A 22,202-nucleotide genomic window follows, 5' to 3' on the forward strand; every position below is an offset into this window, starting at 1 on the left:
ATAGCCCGGATCTCCCTCCTCTTCGGCACTCTTCAGTCCAGCTTCCTCCAGCCATTTCATTAGATGGAGACGCGTGGCGTCTGGCAGATCTGAAGGCACCAAGGAGGCCACATCTATGTAGTTGCTGAGTTGACAAAACGATACCGAAATTAATCGTTTTGGGTTAACGGAAGGTGACTAACAGGATGATTCAACACTTATAATAAATAAAATAGTAAATGATTTAATTTAATAAAAAATTTCAAACCCAAAATTAAATTTTAAGCCAAAAAAAAAAAAAATCCCAACAAGTTAATTTTTTTTAAAAAAAAAAAAAAATTAGTTGACCGCCGGTTGACCGGCCGGACGTCCAGTCAGACCAAATTTTTTTTTTTTTTCTTCCTTTTCTTGAGAGTTCCAAGGAGTGCAAAGAGATTGGCTTTCTAATGTTCCCTGCCTGAATCAATTACATAACAAATGATGTTCAGCTAATAGAGTGATTGGCTTCTATAAAGATAGTCTTTGTGTAACAAATCATAGTATTTGAAATCTGATGTTCCCTTAGTCAAGCCAATCTATTTTATAAAAAATCAGATTTCACTAGTAGTCTTCAAAGATAGTTTACACAAAGACTATCTTTGAACATCAGGCAGGAGATGTTTATACAAAGACTCTTTGAGATCAGATTTCCTTTTCTTGTTTTCCTACATTAATTGCAGCATATTAGACTGAAGTTAAAGGGAACTCTATGAAACAGCACAAAAGCAACCATAATTTATAAAACATGATGGTGACAGTTTCAAAATCTAGAAGCCATATATTCAGACATTAATGCTCATCAATACATCCTTGTAAACATCACACCCTTGTAAACAATCCAATTGCACAATCTCAGTGAATTCAACTCAACCACATTAGTGTTGTCTTGCAATACGTCCTTGTAAACAATCTCATACCCACCTCATCAAATATGCCTATCAACAACAATATCTACAAAATCAACTCTTGCGAGATATTCTTCATTATCCAAAAAATAAAATTTCATACCCAAAAAAAATCACCTCTATGATTCAATGGACCATATAGCAATAGAAATATTCACAATTTAAATTGGCAATAAACATTTCCAAATTTAATGTTAACAAAAATCTTTCACTTGCAACAATCTTCATCGGTCTCCAAGAATTTCTAGATATATTGGTGTAGGGGAATTCCGAATAATGTTTAGATTGGGAACCTATGAAGTAAAAAGCATAATCAGAATGAGTTCAAAGCATAGAATTGAAGGATATCCACCATAATTCATGTTACATACCTGATTGTAAAGTGTGCTAGTCGAGCATTGTGATAAGTTAAGCAAAGCAAATCGTTGAAGTAAGGCTCGGAAGTTGGCATATTGAGGCTCTCCATTCCATGTCCAAGGCATTGAATTTGGTACTTCAGCTAATGGTTGCCTCATATGTGGGAGTATATTCGAAGATATATGTACATCCTAGAAATTGAAATTTCTTGAAAAGAACTCGAATAAATTTAAAAATGTAAAGATAAGAACACAAAAAATTAAGTATTACCTGCATTGAAGTTGGTATTTGAGCATATGGTGGCATCATACATGGGAGCATATTTGAAGATGTTTGTACATCCTATCAAGATAAGAACTTAGATGAAACCAAGTAACATAAATTGAAAAATTTAAAGAATGTAAAGATCATAATTTTTTTTTTTTTTAAATAATACCTGAACGCGTTACTTTTTCTTTCTTGAAGTCTCCAATGCCTTTTCCAAGCTACTTTTAATTGTCGCCTTCCACGAATGGGGTCAATCCTTTTCTTCAGTCCCTTCGCTTGAATGACATTTTCACTGCCCTCATTCGTTTTCCTTGTAGAGCTAGCATCATTTAAGTTTAGTGGTCCATTGGTGATACGTATGTTGGATTTATTTTCTAGTGTGGCCCAATAGCCTACATATTTTTACATGTTCTATTTATTTGGACTCCACAATTAGATAAAGCCAATATTATATATAAAGTTCAGTAATCAGAATTTTAATATAATCATTCTTCTAAGATAAGAAAGAAACCTTGATGGATTAGGAATTCTTCTGATAGAGTTTATTTGGCCCTCTTCTCTCCTCTATATAAGAATGGGTGGCTCCCCTTTCATATCATGAGTATTTTTCCATCACTTTAAGTTTTATAGTCATCCTAATTAAGAGAGACAGAGAGAGGACGGTGAGCCAAGAATTCAAGGTTCAACTATTAGGGGTATTTTCTCAACTTCTCTAATTCAATGGCTGACAAAGGTATGTTTGTTTTATTCTTGATTTGTATTGAATTCAAGATCTTGTTAAGTTTAATTTCGCATTATTATCATGGTTACATGTATTATTAATACTTACATGTGGTATCAGAGTTTTAGTTTTGTGAATCAATACACCTTGGAATAATAATATATTTATGATATTGCTATTAATAAACGGTACCTTGGTTTTATTAAAAGTATTGACTTTGAAATATTATCTCAATTTGTTTGTATTGATCAAACGTGTAATACACCTTTTTGATTTTTGTTATGCTATTAACATGCTCTCCATAACCCTTTACAATAAGCATATACATAGCCATGACTTTAAAGTTTGCATGATAATAGTCCACTTATCTGCCATATAGGTTGGTTGGTTAAATTTAAAGTTAACACCTTGCCTCTTATTAGAGAATTGGACAAGTTTTTTTTTTTTTAAAAACAAGCCACGATAAAAAATTTGACTTAGGCCGTTACTTAGTCACTGCACAATCCAACTGATTTTGCTACCAATTTTGGTTGACTTGGTACATCAAAATTGATTACAAATTATTGGATTAAAAGTGATTTTAGAATTCGTTGAATCATTCAGTCTATTAAATAAATATTTGATTGTATTACGTCAAAAAATTATGGTTTTATCTTGTTTGATTATGTACACTTTATTATTAATATTTATATATTTTCATGATCTAAAATTGATATCATGATATAATTTTATGGCATTAATTATTAAATATTGAAGTGGTTAATTCATATTAGGTGTAATTCTTATTGACCATTATATGAGATATTCATAATTGTCATATTATATATATATATATATATATATATATATATATTCATGTTTGTCTAGAGTTATTATTATTATCATATTGGTAATTGCAATCACATAAAAGAAATTCTAGAAATCATTAAATAGTGATTGAATTAGTGATAATTAAATAACTCAAATTAATGAATAGAGAATATTGTTAGTTAATTCCGTATTCATAGGATTTACTAATTTAGTAGCCGCCAAAGTGGCCTAAATTTGTAAAACTTATGAATATATAACTACATAAAAGAATTGTTAAAAGGGTAACATTAAGGTTGATAATATTCTCAATTGCAGTTATAATTAGGAGATTAAGACTAGCCCAAAGGAGTGTCACTTTCAAATAATTATAAACTGGGTAAGATAATGTAACTTATGTAATTTGACAGATTAGAATTGAATACCCAAAGGTAACATGACTAGCTGAAAAATTACATAAATTACTTTAGACCTACATAAGTGATTCTTGACGAGTGGACAATAGATATACCTAAGTTTTGCCCAAAGGAAAGACTTATGTGATATCAATAGTTCATCATAATTCTCAAAGCTTTAATATGTATATTGTTTATGCCTTTTTCCGTGTTACTTATGAGATCTTGTGTTAATACCTCTTAAGATCTGTCAAAAAGATAGCTTGGTATCTAAGGTGGTTGGACTTAGAAGGAAGGCTATATTGACTTCTCCGACCTTCTTGAGATCTTACTTGGTTATTGACCAAAGGACTCTTTAGTGACGTTACCCTAACGCTTAAAGTAAAATTTGGTTAAAGGCTGTTAAAGATCGACAAACCACTTGCTGGCACTATTATGGTTGAATTAACAACAATGAAATATAATGGCCACCGAGGAGTTTAGGATCACATCCTCAATATGGCGACAAAGTTACAAAACTTAAAACTTTAGGGATGCAGATTGATGAAACTTTCCTCATGTAGTTTATTCTCAACTCACTTCCATCACAGTTCGGTACATTCAAAATTCACTATAACACCAATAAAGATAAGTGGAGTTTGAATGAGCTGACTAATATGTGTGTTCAGGAGGAAGTGAGGTTGAGGAAGGAAGGCCGTCAAACTGCATTGGCTGTAACTCATGGAGCTATAAAGAAAAAGATGGGTAAGTTTGTAAAATCAAAGAAAAATCCACCAAAGAAAAAGAATGAACCTGGGGAAAAAAATCAGGCTCAGAATGGTTTCACTGTCAAGTGCTACTTTTGTGGCAAAAAGGGACATGTGAAGAAAGACTGCAGCAAGTGAAAGGCTTGGTTCAAAAAGAAATGTAAGAAATTTTCTTTTGTTTGTTATGATTCAAATCTTGCTGAAGTATCTTCTAATACTTGGTGGATTGACTCTGGGGCCACGATCCACATTACAAATGACATACAGGGGTACCTCTTAACCAGGAAACCGAAGAAAAATGAAAGATTTGTCTATATAGGGATCTGTCTCAAAGCTGAAGTCGTAGCTGTAGGAACCTACCGACTGATCTTAGAGACGGGTTCATCAGATGGATCTAGAAGACACTTTTTATATTCCTTCAATTTCTAGGAATTTAGTTTCGTTATCCAAATTAGATCGTGTTGGATATTCAGTTTTATTTAGTTGTGGAAAACTCAATTTAATGTTTAATTCAATAACAATTGGTTCCAGTAATTTATGTTATGGTTTATATAAAATTACCTTAAATCATCAGTTTGCACAATCATTAGTAACTCTGCATTCGAATATTGGTTTAAAACGTGGTCTAATTAATGAAAAATCCTTAATCTTGTGGCATAGACGGTTGGGGAATATCTCTAGAAATAGAATTGAAAAATTGGTGAAGAATGGGATTTTGGAAAACCTAGACTTCACTGATTTTGAGATATGTGTTGATTGAATTAAAGGAAAGCAAACCAAACACACCAAGAAAGGTGCCACAAGAAGTAATGAGCTTCTTGAGATAATTCATATAGATATTTGCGAGCCACTCAACATCCCATGTCTTAGTGGTGAAAAATATTTTATCACATTTATAGATGACTTCTCACGTTATGGATATGTGTATCTAATTCATAAAAAGTCTCAGGCTGTTGACATCCTTAAGGTGTACATAACTGAAGTCAAGAGACAATTAGATAGAAATGTTAAAAATAGTGAGATCAAACAGGGTTGGTGAGTATTATGGTAAATATGATGAGTCAGGCCAAAATCGTGGCCCATTTGGCAAATTCTTAGAAAAGAAAGAAATTTGTGCTCAATATACAATGCTTGGTACGCCACAACAAAATGGAGTTGCTGAAAGGCGTAATCGTACACTTAAACATATGGTTAGGAGTATGTTAAGTTACTCAATTGTACCTATTTCAATGTGGGGTGAAGCTTTAAAGAATGCAATGTATATCTTAAATAGAGTTCCTAGTAAGGCGGTCCCAACAACTCCTTTTGAGTTATGGACTAGTAGGAAACCTAATTTAAGACACTTACATATTTGGGGTTGTCCAACAGAGGCAAGAATCTTCAACCCACAAGAGAAAAAGTTGGACTCAAGAACAATATCTGGATATTTCATTGGTTATCCAGACAAGTCTAAAGGGTACAAATTCTATTATCCTAATCACAGTACGAGGATAGTGGTGATTGATAATGCTAGATTCCTAGAGAATGGTGAAATTAGTGGGAGTGAGAAAACACGAGTGGTGAATTTCAAGAAAAATTAGGGTGGATGTCCCAACATTTGACCCTTATCAAAAAATTGTTGTACCTCAGACTTTTCCATAGGCTGAGGGAAACGAACAACATAATAAAAATCTTTCACCACCTCATGTTTCACCACTTCATGAAGATACCACCATTGAAAATATTGTCGAACCACCACAATCGGCAGTTCTGAGAAGATCTCAGAGGGAAAGAAAGCTTGCCATTCCAGATGATTACATGGTGTATCTACAGGAATCTGATTTTGATATTGGGATTAACAAAAATCCAGTCTCATTTTCACAAGCCATGAATAGTGATGATTCTTCTAAATAGGTCAATGCTATAAATAAAGAGTTAAAATCCATAGAACAGAATAGTGTTTGGGATATCATCGAATTGCCTAATAACTGCCAAAAGGTCGGGTGTAAATGGGTCTTCAAGACCAAGCGTGACGCAAAAGGCAATATCGAACGATTTAAAGCTAGACTTGTTGCCAAGGGTTTTACTCAAAAAGAAGGCATAGACTATACAGAGACCTTCTCTCTGGTATCTAAGAAGGACTCGCTTAGAATCATCCTAGCATTGGTAGCTCATTATGACTTAGAGTAGCATCAAATGAATGTGAAAACTGTTTTTTAAAATGGGAATTTGGATGAAGAAATTTATATGGAGCAGCCAGAATGATTTGCAAAGAAAGGTAAAGAACATTTAGCTTACAAATTATAGAAATTCATATATGGCCTTAAACAAGCTTTCAAGCAATGGTATTTAAGGTTTAATGATACCATTATCTTTTTCAGATTTAAGGAAAATGCAGTTGATCAGTGCATATATCTGAAGGTTAGTGGGAGCAAGTTTATTATTTTGGTGCTATATGTGGATGACATTTGGTTAGCTAGTAATGACCTTGGCTTATTGCATGAAACCAAGGAATATCTCTCCAAGAACTTTAAAATGATTGATATGGGTGAGGCAAACTATGTTATTGGCATAGAGATCTTTAGGGATCGATCTCGAGGATTGCTAGAACTATCTCAAAAAGGATATATTGATCGTGTTTTGAAGAGATTCAATATGCAATTTTGTTCAGCCGGTGATGCACCCATCACGAAGGGTGATAAATTAAGTGAAAAACAGTATTCAAGGAATGACTTGGAAAGAAAACAAATGAAGGACATTCCATATGCTTTGAGGCTACAAATCATGCTTTATGGTTGTGAAATTTCATCTCAAGACTTGGTGTTGTTGACTCAATTGCCAGGCCGTTGAAGATATATTGTGACAATATCGCAGCAGTTTTCTTCTCTATGAATGGAAAGTACTCTAGTGGTTCCAAACACATGGAAGTCAAGTACTTAGTCGTTAGAGAAAGAGTCCAGAAACCACAAGAGTTAATTGAAAACTTAAGCACCTCTCTTATGATTACTGATCCATTGACAAAGGGATTGCCACCAAAGACAAATAAAGAGCATGTTATCAGGATGGGTCATTTAAGCAAAACCCTTGATGTGTATGGTTAATCGTGAGTCCTTATTTTTATTTGACACTATTTGCGCAATAATAATTTTGTTTCTATTTTTTCTGTTTCTAAAAGTGTGTGTACACATTAATTTGAATATTAATAAACAGGGAATGTCTTAACATGACAAATTACAGGGGCCTTTCAGGAAAATAATTATATATCCCGATAAAGGACTGGGTTGGTGAAGGTTATCAATGGTGTAGTGCATAGAAGGAAATATGACATAAATGTTATATAACCACTATGACTCGCATTGGTGATCTGAAGTAATCACAGTATTATAGTTTCTAATATATCTGAACTTATTGGCTATTTTTAAAATTCGTGATCACGTGTTAAAGTTTTTAGTGTGGAATCCAATGAGTCAAAATTTTTTATAAGTTGCATTTTGGAAAAACTCATAATTGCATCATAATCGGCTTAATGGGCCAAGTGGGAGAATGTTGGAATTATTTTCTAGTGTGGCCCAATAGCCTACATATTTTTACATGTTTTATTTATTTGGACTCCACAATTAGATAAAGCCAATATTATGTATAAAGTTCAGTAATTAGAATTTTAATATAATCACTCTTCTAAGATAAGAAAGAAACCTTGATGGATTAGGAATTCTTCTGATAGAGTTTATTTGGCCCTCTTCTCTCCTCTATATAAGAATGGGTGACTCCCCTTTCGTATTATGAGTATTTTTCCATCACTTTAAGTTTTATAGTCATCCTAATTAAGAGAGACAGAGAGAAGAAGGTGAGCCAAGAATTCAAGGTTCAACTATTGGGGGTATTTTCTCAACTTCTCTAATTCAATGGTTGACAAAGGTATGTTCGTTTTATTCTTGAGTTGTATTAAATTCAAGATCCTGTTAAGTTTAATTTCGTATTATTATCATGGTTACATGTATTATTAATACTTACAACGTCTACACAACTTATTTTGAACAAATGCAAGCAATTTTTGCCCTTCCTGAACACAATCTTCATATGTTTCTTCCAATTCAAATGCCTAGGATGAAATCATAGTAAAAAGGGAGCACAATGACTTGTATCTACTACTCTGTTCCAACTTAGGGTCAGCTTGAATGTCGCGCCCTTTGTAATCTTGGAAAATTTTAGCTCTGGCTAATTTGGTCCACCTTTTCAGGATATATTAGCCATTATGATCATTTCATCTTTAAGAACCTTAATAACATGACTACACAATATTCCTTTTATCTCAAACAACCTACAAGAACAAGACAAATTACCATCTTTGTCTTTCTTCACTTCACGCATTGTAGATTGTCGATATGCTTTGACAATATAAACCAAACAAGCACCCTTGTGAACACAATTTGCTACGTATAACTCAAGTGAACCAACATATTCATCTTGAAATTTTTCAAAGATAGTCTTTGTGTAAACATCTCCTGCCTGAATCAACATCAGAACTTGGACGTTTATCCTAGGCAACTTATATGACAATGCATACTCAGCTTCATATTCCTTATATCGTTTCTCATTAAGCACTATTTTGAAGTGAGTGAAAAATTGAATCAAATTGTAATCTGATCTCAAGTGCTCTTTCAAATCAGCATTTAAGCTCTCACTAAGTTGTGTGCTCTTCATCCCTGCTGACCATGTCCACCTAACATATGCCCTAACCCATTTTTTCCTTAAATGAAAAATGTTTTGCACCCATGAATTATCACGAACAGCAAACTCATCTAACATAGCATTCCAAGCTGCAAAAAATTCATCTTCCTCCTCATACTCATCTATAAACTTTCCCAAAACACTTCTTACCCCACCAGGACCGCTAAAAATGCCACTCATATGTTTTACAGCATTTTGCATCATATGCCATGTGCATAGCCTATGATATGTGTTAGGCATCACATATGAAATAGCCTTAGCCATTGCTGCATCCTGATCTGTGAAAATAGTTTTTGGATGTTTATTTGACATTGCCTCTAAAAACGTTTCAAACAACCATATAAACGAATCGGTTGTTTCATCATACATCAATGCAACTCCAAAAACAATGGTCTCTCAGTGGTTATTGAAGCCAACGAAAATAACAAAAGGTCGGCTCTCTCTATTAATCTTGTATGTTGTGTTAAATGTTACAACATCCCCAAATCGACCGTAGTCAATTATCATTCTAGCATCTGCCCAAAAAATATTTGTTATTTGCTCTTCAATATCCAACTGCACAGAATGAAAGAATAAAGGATTTTGTACCGTCTGATCTTGAAAATACTTCAATATGCTCCATGCTTCACCAAATTCCAACATTCTTTGTCTTTTTGTTCTTAAATAATTCTCTTGATCTTTTTTTCAAAAACCCAACACATTCCTTTCCACCTGCCTCTCTACCCATTAACTCATAGGATGACCTAAGAGGTATTCCACAATCATCTACTAAATCTATTTCAATATATTGAGAGGTGGAAATTTTTCTTTGGGAAGGAAGCATATGAGCACATGCACTTACTACAAGAGAATGGTTGTGTGTTTCTACAAAATTGATAACTCTATACTTCCCAATTTGCCTAATTAATTTAATGCTCAACAAAGCACCACAACCGGTCCTTGTCTTCTCCCTAGGAATCCTTACAGCAGAATCTCTTTTATCAGATTTTCTAAGACCCTCCTTAGAACAAACAAATGTCCTTGAAGTAATTTCACCGGTCTTACTTTTGTGAGCATATTCTTTTCTAATACTAAATCCAACTCTTCCTCCATAAGAATTATAAAATTCATAAGCTGATTGTTCAGAGTCAAATTCCATACCTAATATGGATTTACATTGTGTATCATCCTCGCCATGAACATCTATTTGGGTAACAATTGTTAAATCATCCATTTTTGATATATCCAATACCTAAAATGCAAAAAAGTAAACATGATTTTTTATCTAAGAAATATGTGAAAGCAGTACATGGTTTAATGCTCTTAAATGATATTGAGGCTCTGTTTTGCACATTAATGTTCTGTTTCATACTATCTACAAAATCAATTTTTTCTTTTTCTAAATATTTGATTTGTGGAAAAATGATTGTCTTCTCCTAAATCAATAGAAAAACTTTACAGAAGTATCTAAAAGCCTAACCTTGATTGATATGACAAATTTGTTTCTGCTTAAGAGTGAAAAAAATCTGTTCAGTGAAATAAGAGCATCATATACATACTAGATTTTAGGTGGGTTCTCTAAAATTACCAGATTTATGAGCATCATCTATAAATGAGTATATATTAATGAGTTCTCAAAAAGACAGACTATTGCTAATCTGTTCAGTGAAATATATAAATGAGATTTATATATGCTCATTTATAAATGAACATATATATATGAGCATGAAACTATTGTTTCTAGATTTTAGGTGGGTTCTCAAACAGACTAGCAAACATATATAAATGAGCATCTGACTTCCAGATTTTCACATCCATGTTTGCAAGTCCATGATTCATTGAGGCATTTCATCATACACTCGGAATGGATTTGAAACCCCTCCCAAAAAAAAAAGACGAAAAATAAAATACTACAAATCTAACCTTTGGTGTCTACAATTGTTTGGGTAAACGAAGATTTTCAAATGATGGAGTCCAGGGATGGCGAAGCCTTCTACCGTCGATCGATTATAAATGGAAAAAAAAAACTGAATCATACATAGGGGACTCGGTTCTGAGAAAGAGAGAGAGGGAATCGGGGATTGGGTTCTGAATTTATGAAAAAGGCGGGAGAAGGGATCTGACTCTGGATATGTAATTCAAAATAAATAAATAAATAAACTTTCCATTACATACCTCCATCTGGCCAAAACAATAGAACTTGGCGTCGTTTTGTTTGTTTCTTGAGCTTCACAGACGTGGCTCTTTTCTCGCCCGTCAAATCCGTTGTCACCACGCATCTCCATCTGGTGGAATGGCTGAAGGAAGCTGGACGGTAAAGCGCTGGAGATGAGATGAATCCACATAGCCCACTGTCACATCATTAATGGTGATATTAGAGCACCACTTTTGGTGCTCTCAACTATTTTTCTAAATGAGACATATAGATAGCTTGGTTTGAGCTTTATTGAGCACTAGTGAGGCATTGATTTAACCCTTTAGGTAGTATTTGATTGATTTGAGATGAAATGATCATTTTATTAGAATGTTTATTTTTTTAGTTTATTAGAAAAATAATAAAAATAGCTATCACTATTGTAATTGAATGATTATTCACTAGGAGATTATTGAATGAGTAAGTTGATTAAAAATTAATTTTTTGACTTTTTTTTTTTGTGAAAAAATATGCAAAAAAACAAAAATTATTCAATAATCTTGGAATATCACGAGGCCATACTCCAAACTAATTGCCAATTACTTAGTCCTATGTTGTTCCTCATCTTCAACATAAATTGTGGACCCTATCCCTCTCTACCAATCAAAACCTTATGGAGCATTATGTGTGCATACTCTTAGAATACTAAATAATCACCCCCCAAAAAAATAAAGAGATGATGCAATTTAAAAAAATTTAAAAGTCAAAAAATTAACTTTTAACTCGTATGCCAAAATAGGCCTAGTCTATTTACTTTTGTTCACATTGCTGACACTAAGGCCTTGTTTGGGAACATGTTTTTTTAATAATTTTTTGATATTTTGGTTAAAATATGATATAAAAAAATTAGTATGTTTGGGATGACTTTTTAATTTTTTAAGAAAAAATGTGTTAAAAGTAAAGAGAAAAGTAAATCTTTGACTTTTTGAAATAGATTGTTGACTTTTTTTTTTAATGACTTTTTAATTTTTTGACTAAAAAAAATACTTGCCAAACGAGACCTAAGGAAAGCATTTGTGTTAATCTTTAACGGGTATATTTGAATTTAGATTTGCGGAGAAAAAGGTATAGAAAGGAAATTAAGTGAAAAAAGTTACTATGTTATTATTTTTCTTGCTTGTGTTGAATGAGAAGAAAGTATAAATGGATAAATAATTTTCAAAAAATTATATTTTTTGGATAAAATCTAAAAAAGTAAGTACTTATAAATAATTTTAATTTTTTTTGAAAAATTTAAGATTTAAACATTAGGCTCTATTTGTTTCGACGTAATATGTTTTACATAAAAATATTTTTTTATTTTTATTTTACGACATTTAGTTGACATTTGAAACAAAAATATTTTATTACTCAAAAGAGAAATTTTGATTTAATAAAATATCATTTATGATTTTTTAATGAGTTAAGATATTTATTTAAAAAGACTATATGCTTAAAAAATAATGATTGAGTCAATTTCGTAAAAATTAACTTACGAAAATATTAAAAATAAGTCATTTTTGAGAAAATTATACAAAAATGTTTTACGCAAAACAAGCGAAATTAGGTTGTTTGGGGTGTCCTAAATAAGTGCACTTTTTGTCTTTTTGGACCAAAAAGTTGAGGAAAAAATATGAATGTTTGGGTTAACTTTTTGACTTTTTATGAAAAAATATGTAATAAAAAATTATATAAAGAAGTGTGTAGGAGAATATTAGAAATATGTGTTGTACAGCCGTACAATCTGAGGGGTTGAATTGATGGTAATAAATGATTGGCTACTTTTCGGGTATTGTACTAAATGGTTTTGTTTGGCCTATGGGGGCCATCACGGGTCCCTGTGTAGAACTCGTCGAGTACTATATGCCTATAAAAAATTACGTTGATCAGATGTCGATAACTATCTGATCAGATTTGTTTTTTTTCAATCGTTAATTATAATACCATCCATTTTTTTTTATATAAAACTGATGTGATCATGTAGTTATCGATATCCGATCAATTTGATTTTTTATAAACATATAGTACTCGACGAGTTCTATACATTGAACGGTTCATATTATCAAAACGGAACCCGTAATGGCCCCTACGGGCCGAACAACAATGTGTGAAAAGTACACCCAAATTGTGCTACTTTTCTTAACAAACGCTGCACAGCCGTACAATATACATGATTGCTGAGTTGTATGGATGTGTGAAAAATTAATTTTTTAATATTTTTTTTGGTAAATAGTGATAACTTTTTAACTTTTTGAGTAACTTTTTTTATTTTTTTATCTTTTTGAAGAAATGTCAAACCTAAAATTGTAGTGACAGGCTAGAATCAAAGTATCGTTAGCCTACTACAATTTTTATATCATGGAATAAGAAAGCTGCTGCAGAGCTCTAATTAGAACTTCTGCCATACAACTCTAATGAGCTGTCCAGGAATAAATAAATAAATAAATAAACAATGAAATAAAAGACAAAAAAGAAAGACGAAAATATGTTAAAATATTCTTTAAAAATAAATAAATAAAAATGTGAGAATGACAAGACAGAGAAAGGTTCTTGGCCTCTGAAAATTATGTGTCAGAAAAGTGTTTCATTTAAGGACTTGAGATTTTCTGCAATAATTTTTGATACAATAATCATGTAATAGTAGTTTTTCACTCTTAAACCACCTTGATAGATTGTGTTTTGAAGTTTAAACCACCATTACAAAACTTTTCATAAGATCTTTGGTTTGAGTTGCTTAGATTTGTTCACATCTTCATTCTATTGGTCATCCTATCGGCAATGCATTTTTCATATCCAAAACCAATAGAGCCGCCGTTTAAAAACTTTCTAATTTTTTTTTTTTTTTTTTGACTATTTTAACCGGACAAGGGGTGCCTGTTGTGCTTAAGCACAGCAGGGTGTGCCATGCATACAACACACACTAATAAATAAAAAAAAAAACAAAAGAAAAATTATATTAAAAAAAAAAAAAAGCAAAACTATGGGTGGAATAAGCACAGCAGTGCCTGCTGTACAGCAGTCACCCCTTTTCCATTTTAACTTGAGTTAAAAAGCTTGATTTAGGAAGAACTTTTCAGCTTCTTGATTTTTTTGGCTTTTTTTGTAAGAGAATAAGACAAGAGTTAAAAAGCTTGATTTAGGAAGAACTTTTCAGCTTCTTGACTTTTTTGGCTTTTTTTGTAAGAGAATAATATAATAATTGTGGATTGAATGTGATATTTTGTTTATTGTAACTAAAATAACCTATTTTGTCTCTTATAGCTAAAATAGCCCAAAAAACTCTTGCCAAGCAATCTCATAATATATATATATATATATATTTTATGTAGAACTTAATTTTGTATTTGGTTGAGAAATTTGAGAAGTAATTTAAAAAGAGAAATGGAAAAGATATATGAAATGTGAATAAAATATACATATATTTCATCCAATTTCACACACATTTTTTTTTTCTTTTCAAATCCCTCCGTAAATCTCTCAATCAAACACAACGTAAAAGTATAAAGTTCTTTACAAAAATAAAAAAACTAAAATAACCACAAAAAAACAAAAAACAAAAAACCACCAAAAAAGCAAACTCCTGACTGCAAAAACAGAGTTGATTTGCAAATCCTCTCAAAGGAAAATGAATCCATAGGAGTAAAAAGAGAATCTGTTTACATCAATCACAATGCATCAAGTCCTTATTTTCTGAGACTAACCTCCAAAAAAAATGAAAATAAAAAATAACATAGTTTCAAATATCCTTTTAACCATACAACAAATCTCACCAAATTTTCTCCATCAACACACAGGAGACATAGGGGGGAAAATGGGTTACACGTTGTACCAGGAAATGTAGTAATAATGGAAAATTGAAGGAACAAATCTTCTAATTGAGTAATACTATACAAACTAACGAATCTTACAAAATTTTCTTATTCACTGATGTGACATCTGTCATATTATCGAAGGGATTCAGTTTTCAAAGTTTATTTATTGCAGGAGACATAGGTTAGTGGGAAAATTTTATTAGTTTGTATAGCATTTTCCTTCTTAATAATAGAAGAAATCTAAGCATGTGCCCCATTAAAGCCAACTATTGATGATCCCTTCATAGTGCTGATAAACAGAGAAGGTATTTGGTATTCGTACCACAGAAACTACTATTTCACCATGAAAGAACTTTTACAGCTGCAACCACCCACTGCACTTGGATTATCAGCTACCTGCACAGTAAACAGAATTTTAACACTGCGGCACGTGCAATAGAGTTTAAAATCGAGGCAATTTTTAAAAAATAATTGTCAAACTATTGCTCTTTGGACCACTTCATTGTTTGAGGTGAGATAATATGGAATGGAGAATCAAGCTAAATAACATGTAATGAGCAATCTTCAGTAGCGGTGGCGGAGCCAAAAAATTGATTTATATAATCAATAACTATGAGACTAATTATTTTTGAGCTAATATTAAGCAAAAAACTTAAATATTCATTACAAAAAAAATTAGTGTAAACTTTTATAAGTGTCACTGACAAGTATTTATATTTTGAAAACTTTCCATAAAAAATATCTCTTTATATATAAACCAAGTTATTGTTCATCAATTGATCATCCATTCGGTTTTGCAACCGATTATTCACAATATTAGTTGACAATACCCTCTAAATAGTAGCGGTTGCAAACTTGCAATTGGTGAGATTAATGTTGAGGTAAAAATCACAACAAATCAAACTTTCTAATTTTAGTACAAATCATCACATAAAAACCCCAAATTTCAACGCATTAAGATTTCTAATTTGGTACAAATAATTACAAATCAAAATTTCTAATTTTAGCAAATCAAATCATTTATAACACAAATCACCAGACAAAGAAGGTCCTAGATACTATGCAAGTTGAACCAAAATAATAAAATTTAATGTATTGCAAAAAAGCTCTAACTAGTAAGAAGAACGCTGCAAATGGGAGTGTAGGGAGGCACTTGGGTTGCTGGTCACAATCTTATAAGTAAAAATAATAATAATAACCCTTGGACCCTTCTTAAGTCTGCCCAATAGCAGACACAAGCAACAGTTGATCTGGCAACTGCCCATTAATTCCGGTTTTCAATGGCTGTGACATATACATAAGCGGTCTATGAGATGGTTACTTAGAGCATCTCCAATGGTTTGCCATTAGAGCTGCTATTGCCATAATTTGGCAGCTAGAGATAAAAAGTGTGCTCCAATGGTTGGTTATGACAGTTGCCAAATTTGGCAAATGCCAAAGCTTGTGTTAAATTTGACACAAGTTTTGATAGCTGCCATAACTGCCAACTCATCAGGCAAAACCTCCCAGCCTTTCTCCCAACAAAACATCCCTCCCTCCCTTCCTCCCTTCCTCCTCTCTCTCCCGCCATTTTTGCAGAACCAAACATAGAAACTGCAGTGTTCAGACGACCAGCCGGATGCCAAAATAACATCTGACCATTGGAGCACCATTGCTATAATTTTGCCATTTTCTACTATTCATTGGGAAATTATAGCATTTGCTATTAGAGATGCTCCTGATTGGGCCATCAGATGAATGTAGATCACACTAACATCATAATTTTAACTGCAAAGTTTGATTATGCACCTTTGATACGCTACTTAAGATCAGTAGACAATATCAGACCGAAAAGAACAACAATACAAGTTGCCCAAAAAACTGTTGGATCATGTTTGGTTGAACTGATTTAGATAGTTTAATCTCAAAACATGTACTACAAGCTGCATTGATTGTTTATTTTCTTTTTCTTTTCTTTTTTTAAATTTAATTTTTATGAACTGCATAAATATGAAGAAATGCAACTTCTGGTTTTGCTGAAATTTAAGAGAATAGATTTTATCTGAAATGACAATTAATAAGCAACAAATGAAAACAAAGAAAACTTCAGAAATTCTCGCTTGCCATTTTACACCCTTGCTTCAAAAAGTGTACCAATCCCAAAAAGGGTATTAAGCAATCCAAGTCACCCTTTAGATTACATATGCTATTTTATGGCAAGGGTGAATCAACCCTGCCGTTTATCCAAGTTCTCTCTCTCTCTCTCTCTCTCTCTCTCACACACACACACACACACACAAGGATAGTACTTTTTCAAATGGTTATTCTCTCAAGACTTATATTGTGTTGTAAATCATATAAGCAAGATCTCATATTGTATTTGGACTGGCTTAATGTAACAACAATTTGTGGCATATGTTTTAATGTAACAACAATTTCTTGCCAATTGTTATTACATTAACTTCTCTTGAGGTTCTTCAAACATTAAGAAACCCAACTGTACTTGCTTCCACTTGTAAGTAGTACTGAGGTTTAGCTCACAAAGGGGTGATACTCGCCAAATAATGGACCTCCCATTTTCAACCACTTCAGCAAAGATCAACACTATCATGTTCTCTCCCCATTTCCACCTTTTATCCTTCATATAGAAAATCTCCTTATTTATAAATGTAAGATGGAGAAGGAAAAAAAGAAAAGAAAAAAAATACCTAAAAATTCTATTTCCAACGAACCAAAAAGATAATTTGCAGCCTCTTACAAGAAATCAAGTGGTAGATCATGGTATATAAACAAACTGATGATCTGGTTTATGCTTTAAACAAAGCCTCTGATTAATGTAATACAAAACACACCATTTTTGTTTGTTTAGCAAGGGGCGCTAGAAAGTGATGGAAATTAACCTCTCATTAGTTTGTTTCACAAGAGAATAGAGGGAAGTACAGAAAAGTAAGGATTCATGTACACTTATCAAGTAAACTTGGCTTTTTGTTTTGTGCAAAAACATAGGAAAAACCATATTTTGTCATGAAAGCGGTTTATGTGTAATTAAATTCCAAATTTATCCCTCTTTTTCTACAATTTATGATTAGTTAACTGTGTCTAAACTCAGAATCATCTATTTCTTTTTTAAATTCTATACTCATTATGAGTTTTTACCAAGAGGGGGGAAGCCTACCATTATGGGAATCAAAGTCTCTTGGCAATTATATACCTGCTAATCCAATGCCCACCCCGCCTCATATGTGCCGGAATGGTATTTCCTGCCGATCCATGCCATTCTTCGCAAGTAGTTTTAAACCAAGCAAAGGAAGAAGCATTTATTGGTAAAAGTTAAGGTGGGGGACTTTTAGAAAGAAAAGGATTATCAACCAACCACCACCACCATTTGATGGGACTTAGGGCTTGACTTGGTTTGGTTTGGGTTATATAAAGCCAAATACTAGCTTAAATATAAAGTCTCTTTTAATGGCTTCAACTTTTGGTCCTTTTGGGCCTTCCTATAGTACTTTTGGCACCTTTAACTTGGATGAAAAATTTCAGGGCAAACCTCTAACTTCCTATGTAGAGATCCTCAGCGCTCGTCTCTCATATAAAAACCAGCTTATAACTTCCATTTAATCACAATAACAGTAAGCAATTTTCAGAGGTGTTTAATATAGACACATCAATAATATCCATTTCTCTATTGTACTTAATTTATGTTAATTGTTAAATAAATCTATACTTAAATGCTAATAGCTACCTGCCATAGTGGTTTTCCTGGTGATGATAATATTATACAGCTACAAAATCAAATCTCAATCGGTTCACCAGATAACATGTTTTATTCTTGGCATCAATAACACTATGAGCTATGTGATCACCAAACCAAGAGTATAACTGCCCCTTGCATAATGAATATCCTACACTTGATAACCTGTCAGGCCTAATATTTCTATTGCTTCATTAATAGAAGGCTAAAAATTTAATATTTACCACATAATCAATTCTCAAAAGAAAGGTAAATCCACCGAACAAGGTTTAAAATCAACATACAATTGGCCCCTTTTTCCAGTAGGTTTTAGTAACCATGGCAGAGTTCTCATATATGTAATTATCCATGTCTACAGTTAAGGTACTGTAGCGGCTGATAAACTGAAAATAGGATGCAAAACCTTCTAAGAGCCTATCCTCATGCCCATGTTACATTGTCCTAGATGCTAATAAGTTCCACCATACCAGAGATTAAGTTGCACCTATTCAACTCTATGAACTTTCATAACATAATCATACATATAAGAACATTTCAAACACAATCAACCCCTACTAAGTGAGTATTCAGAACAATTAAAGTGATGATATACAATGCAGACAAGCATTGTTGATACGATGACAACCATAAACAATAAAACATGCACAGCAAACAAGTTAAGGTAAGCATACCTGGAAACCGGAGCGGATCAACTCCTCAACATAATCAACACTTGAACCTTTTACAAAGTCAAATGAAATTTTATCGACCACCAATTTAACTCCATCCCTCTCGAAAAGTCTATATGCATTGGAGAATAATTAATATGTGACAAAAGAGAAAAGCATAAAAATTGCAAGGTATATACTTAATTGCAAATGGATTGAGAAGTTCATGCACAGCTTACAATCGGCTTGGTAGTGAGTAGCAAACAAACAAATCTCAAGGTCTTACGTTGCACTCATTTCATAAACAAGACAAGCCAAAGCAAGCCCAAGCACGGTTCGAATGGTTCACGACTATGATCTGATGCCAAGGATGTATTATAAGATATATGGCTCTTTGTTTCATACTTTCATGTGTCATAATAATTCATAGGAGATTATATCTATATTACATTTTATGTTTGGCATTTTTGTGTAAAATCTGTTTCAATTGATAACTAAGCTCGCATCGACTGGGAAATGACAACATGAGACACTGATTTCATTCTCTAGCTCAATTTGAGCTGAGTTCAAGCTCTCTCAAATTTTGATTAGCTGAGCTTGGAGGATATTAAGCTTGGCTCGGTTCATTTGCAAACCTAATAGAAGCACACATCTTAGAAGACAAATACAAGAATCGTTTTGAGTAGAAAGCTGAGGGAAAACCTGTCATCTGCGTTGGTTTTGTCATCGAGAGAGAAGTTATACTGGAACCCAGAGCATCCACCAGCCTCTATGCTCAACCGTAGCATATTTTCCTTTCGTGAGGCTTCATCAGTTTGCAGCTCTTTCATTTTCTGCAAGATATATACTTATAAAGTAAGCTCTATTGAATGCATCTCAAAAGTCTCATCTAAACAGTACAAGCTCAAGGACTTGAATTTCCAGTACAAATCACAAAACAAAGAAGCAACAACAACAAAAAATAAAAAAATAAAGAGCATAAGGATAAAATTTTGGGAAAATTTCAATTCAGTGTAAGCTTTTAAAAAAACTAGTGGGTGGCACACACGATGTGTGTGCAATTTAAATAAGTAGAAATAAAAAAAAATAATAATGAAATTAATATTGTAATGTGTACTTAGCTTAAGTGGTATGAGTTCTCGTACTTAAACCCATGGTCATGAGTTCAAGCCTTGCCCATCTCTTTGTTTAACTTTTTTTTAAAAAATAAAAAATACTGCCACATGACATGAGGAGAGTAAAGCTTCAGGATACCAAAGTTTCTGTTCACTTTATAATAGTATAGATAGATAGATTACAGATAAGTGGTAACCTTTATACGCATTAATAACTAAAGTTATAAACTTTTTCATGATTGTATAATAATTTTATGATAGTACCACTGATAAGGTAATTTCCCCTAAGCTTTTTCATCAACATAAAATCATCCAAACTACAATTAAATCCCCTCTGCAATTCCATTACAATTTACAGGTGTTCTCTCTCTCTCTCTCTCTCTCTCACACACACACACGCGCACACAAATCCTTGGTCTTTACTCCACAATAACATGCATTTCTACCAAATTTTGCAAGCACAACCACAACTCGTCTCTCGCATCTCAAAAAAATGAGAAATCTATGACAAAAATAAATCAAACTATCTCTATCTCTGCTGCATATGCATATTTGACTGTATTAATCAAACAAGTAATTGAAATTTCCAAATAAAAAAAATGAGAAAAACTGAAATCAAGAAAAAGAAAAAAGCAAAAAAAGAAGAGCTGCTCAGAAGTCACGTCTTCAGAGAGAGTACCCGGACGCAATTGTCAGTCATGTGAACAGCATCGAGAGATGGAGATGGAGATGAAGATGGTGATTGAAATTCGGGAAGCGCAGAAGAAGAAGAAGAGCTCAGGAGTCTGTGATTTTGTCGAATTCGAGCTACGAAAAATGGAGTGAGTCGATGTATCAACGATATCGACGACGAAGACATGGCTATTCAAATCATTGTATATATATGTAGATATGAGTTTGAATGTATGATTGATTATGTATAGGCAGTGAATTTTGAAAACAGCCTTCGAATCGATCGACTCGAAGGCGGTGTTTTTACGGTGTTCGAAGAAAAGTTTCTTTAGAAAAGTTTCTCCGCCTTTTAGATTTGTTCTTCGTCTGCCAAACACGCGAACCGCTCTACACCATCCACGTTTACCCCAACGTTTAGGGGAGCCTCTATTTGCACACGCCATTTACCCTCTTTACACACACTTAATAAATTTTTTTTATTACATTTCAGTCCCAAAATGAAATTATCAAAATAACCTTCCTCTTCTCTCCCAACCCCTGCCTCTTTCAGTCCAAAAACCTAACCCTAATCCTAACCCTAACCATCATCCTCCATGGTCGCTGCCTCTCTTTTCCTCCATCACCGCCGTTACCCTTTCCTTCACCACTGCAACTCCCTTTCATTTGCGAACCCATTGCCTTCCCACTTCTCTTCTCCACCACGTTGGGCATTGTGGAATCGCCTCCGTTCGGACTACCAGTGTCGAACGAATCGCCTCCGTTCGGAAATCAACCATCGAACCAATGAATTTGGTTCGACTATCACCATCCGAACAAAGCACACTGGTTCGACCATCAACATCCGAACCCCCTTTCGTCTGCGAGCCGCCGTTGCCGTTCGTCTGTGAGTCGTCGTCGCCTTCCTTTTCGCGACTGAGAGGAGAGAGAGAGAGAGGGGAGGTCGCCGGTGCTGCGTCGCCGTCGGCAAGGTGGTTGCTGCCTAGGGTTAGGATTAGGGTTTGATCGTTGTTGGCTGGTGTGGAAAAAGGTGTGTGAATTGAGAGTGTGTGCATGTGTATACCTGGAATAAAATTGTGTGTGTTGAGTAAATTGTTTTTTTTTTTTTTTTTTTTGGTGTGTGAATTAAGAAAGATGTGTAAAAAGAGGAA

At 33.4% G+C, this 22,202-nt stretch overlaps 3 protein-coding genes across 3 annotated transcripts; all 3 read right to left on the reverse strand.

Moving 5' to 3' along the window:
- Nucleotides 1-8,431: 8,431 nt before the first annotated feature.
- On the reverse strand, nt 8,432-9,238 carry LOC145821435 (protein FAR1-RELATED SEQUENCE 5-like). Its single transcript, XM_082917957.1, has one exon. It carries the CDS (start codon nt 9,236-9,238, stop codon nt 8,432-8,434), a length of 807 nt encoding a protein of 268 aa, XP_082774083.1.
- Nucleotides 9,239-9,551: 313 nt separating this feature from the next.
- LOC145821436 (protein FAR1-RELATED SEQUENCE 5-like) lies at nt 9,552-10,139 on the reverse strand. Its single transcript, XM_082917958.1, has one exon. The coding sequence runs from the start codon at nt 10,137-10,139 to the stop codon at nt 9,552-9,554; it is 588 nt and encodes a 195-aa protein (XP_082774084.1).
- Nucleotides 10,140-14,676: 4,537 nt separating this feature from the next.
- Nucleotides 14,677-21,492, reverse strand: LOC114288415 (iron-sulfur assembly protein IscA-like 2, mitochondrial). Its single transcript, XM_028231917.2, has 4 exons — nt 21,062-21,492; nt 19,970-20,100; nt 19,292-19,400; nt 14,677-15,286 (listed from the first exon to the last, which is right to left on the reverse strand). The coding sequence occupies exons 1-4, from the start codon at nt 21,239-21,241 to the stop codon at nt 15,224-15,226; spliced, it is 483 nt and encodes a 160-aa protein (XP_028087718.2). The 5' UTR covers nt 21,242-21,492; the 3' UTR covers nt 14,677-15,223.
- Nucleotides 21,493-22,202: the final 710 nt, after the last annotated feature.

This window comes from Camellia sinensis, chromosome 3 (genome assembly GCF_055761805.1).
Source record: "Camellia sinensis isolate YWXY chromosome 3, ASM5576180v1, whole genome shotgun sequence".
NCBI classification, from domain to species: Eukaryota; Viridiplantae; Streptophyta; class Magnoliopsida; order Ericales; family Theaceae; genus Camellia; species Camellia sinensis.

Excerpts from the sequence above, each read along its gene's own strand:
- LOC145821435 (XM_082917957.1), bottom strand. The coding sequence starts at position 9,238 with ATGTCAAATAAACATCCAAAAACTATTTTCACAGATCAGGATGCAGCA.
- LOC145821436 (XM_082917958.1), bottom strand. The coding sequence starts at position 10,139 with ATGGATGATTTAACAATTGTTACCCAAATAGATGTTCATGGCGAGGAT.
- LOC114288415 (XM_028231917.2), bottom strand. The coding sequence starts at position 21,241 with ATGTCTTCGTCGTCGATATCGTTGATACATCGACTCACTCCATTTTTC. Across the intron at positions 19,401-19,969 it reads AAAACCAACGCAGATGACAG|ACTTTTCGAGAGGGATGGAG; the intron begins GTTTTCCCTCAG and ends CAATGCATATAG. Across the intron at positions 15,287-19,291 it reads TGATCCGCTCCGGTTTCCAG|GTAGCTGATAATCCAAGTGC; the intron begins GTATGCTTACCT and ends TTTACTGTGCAG.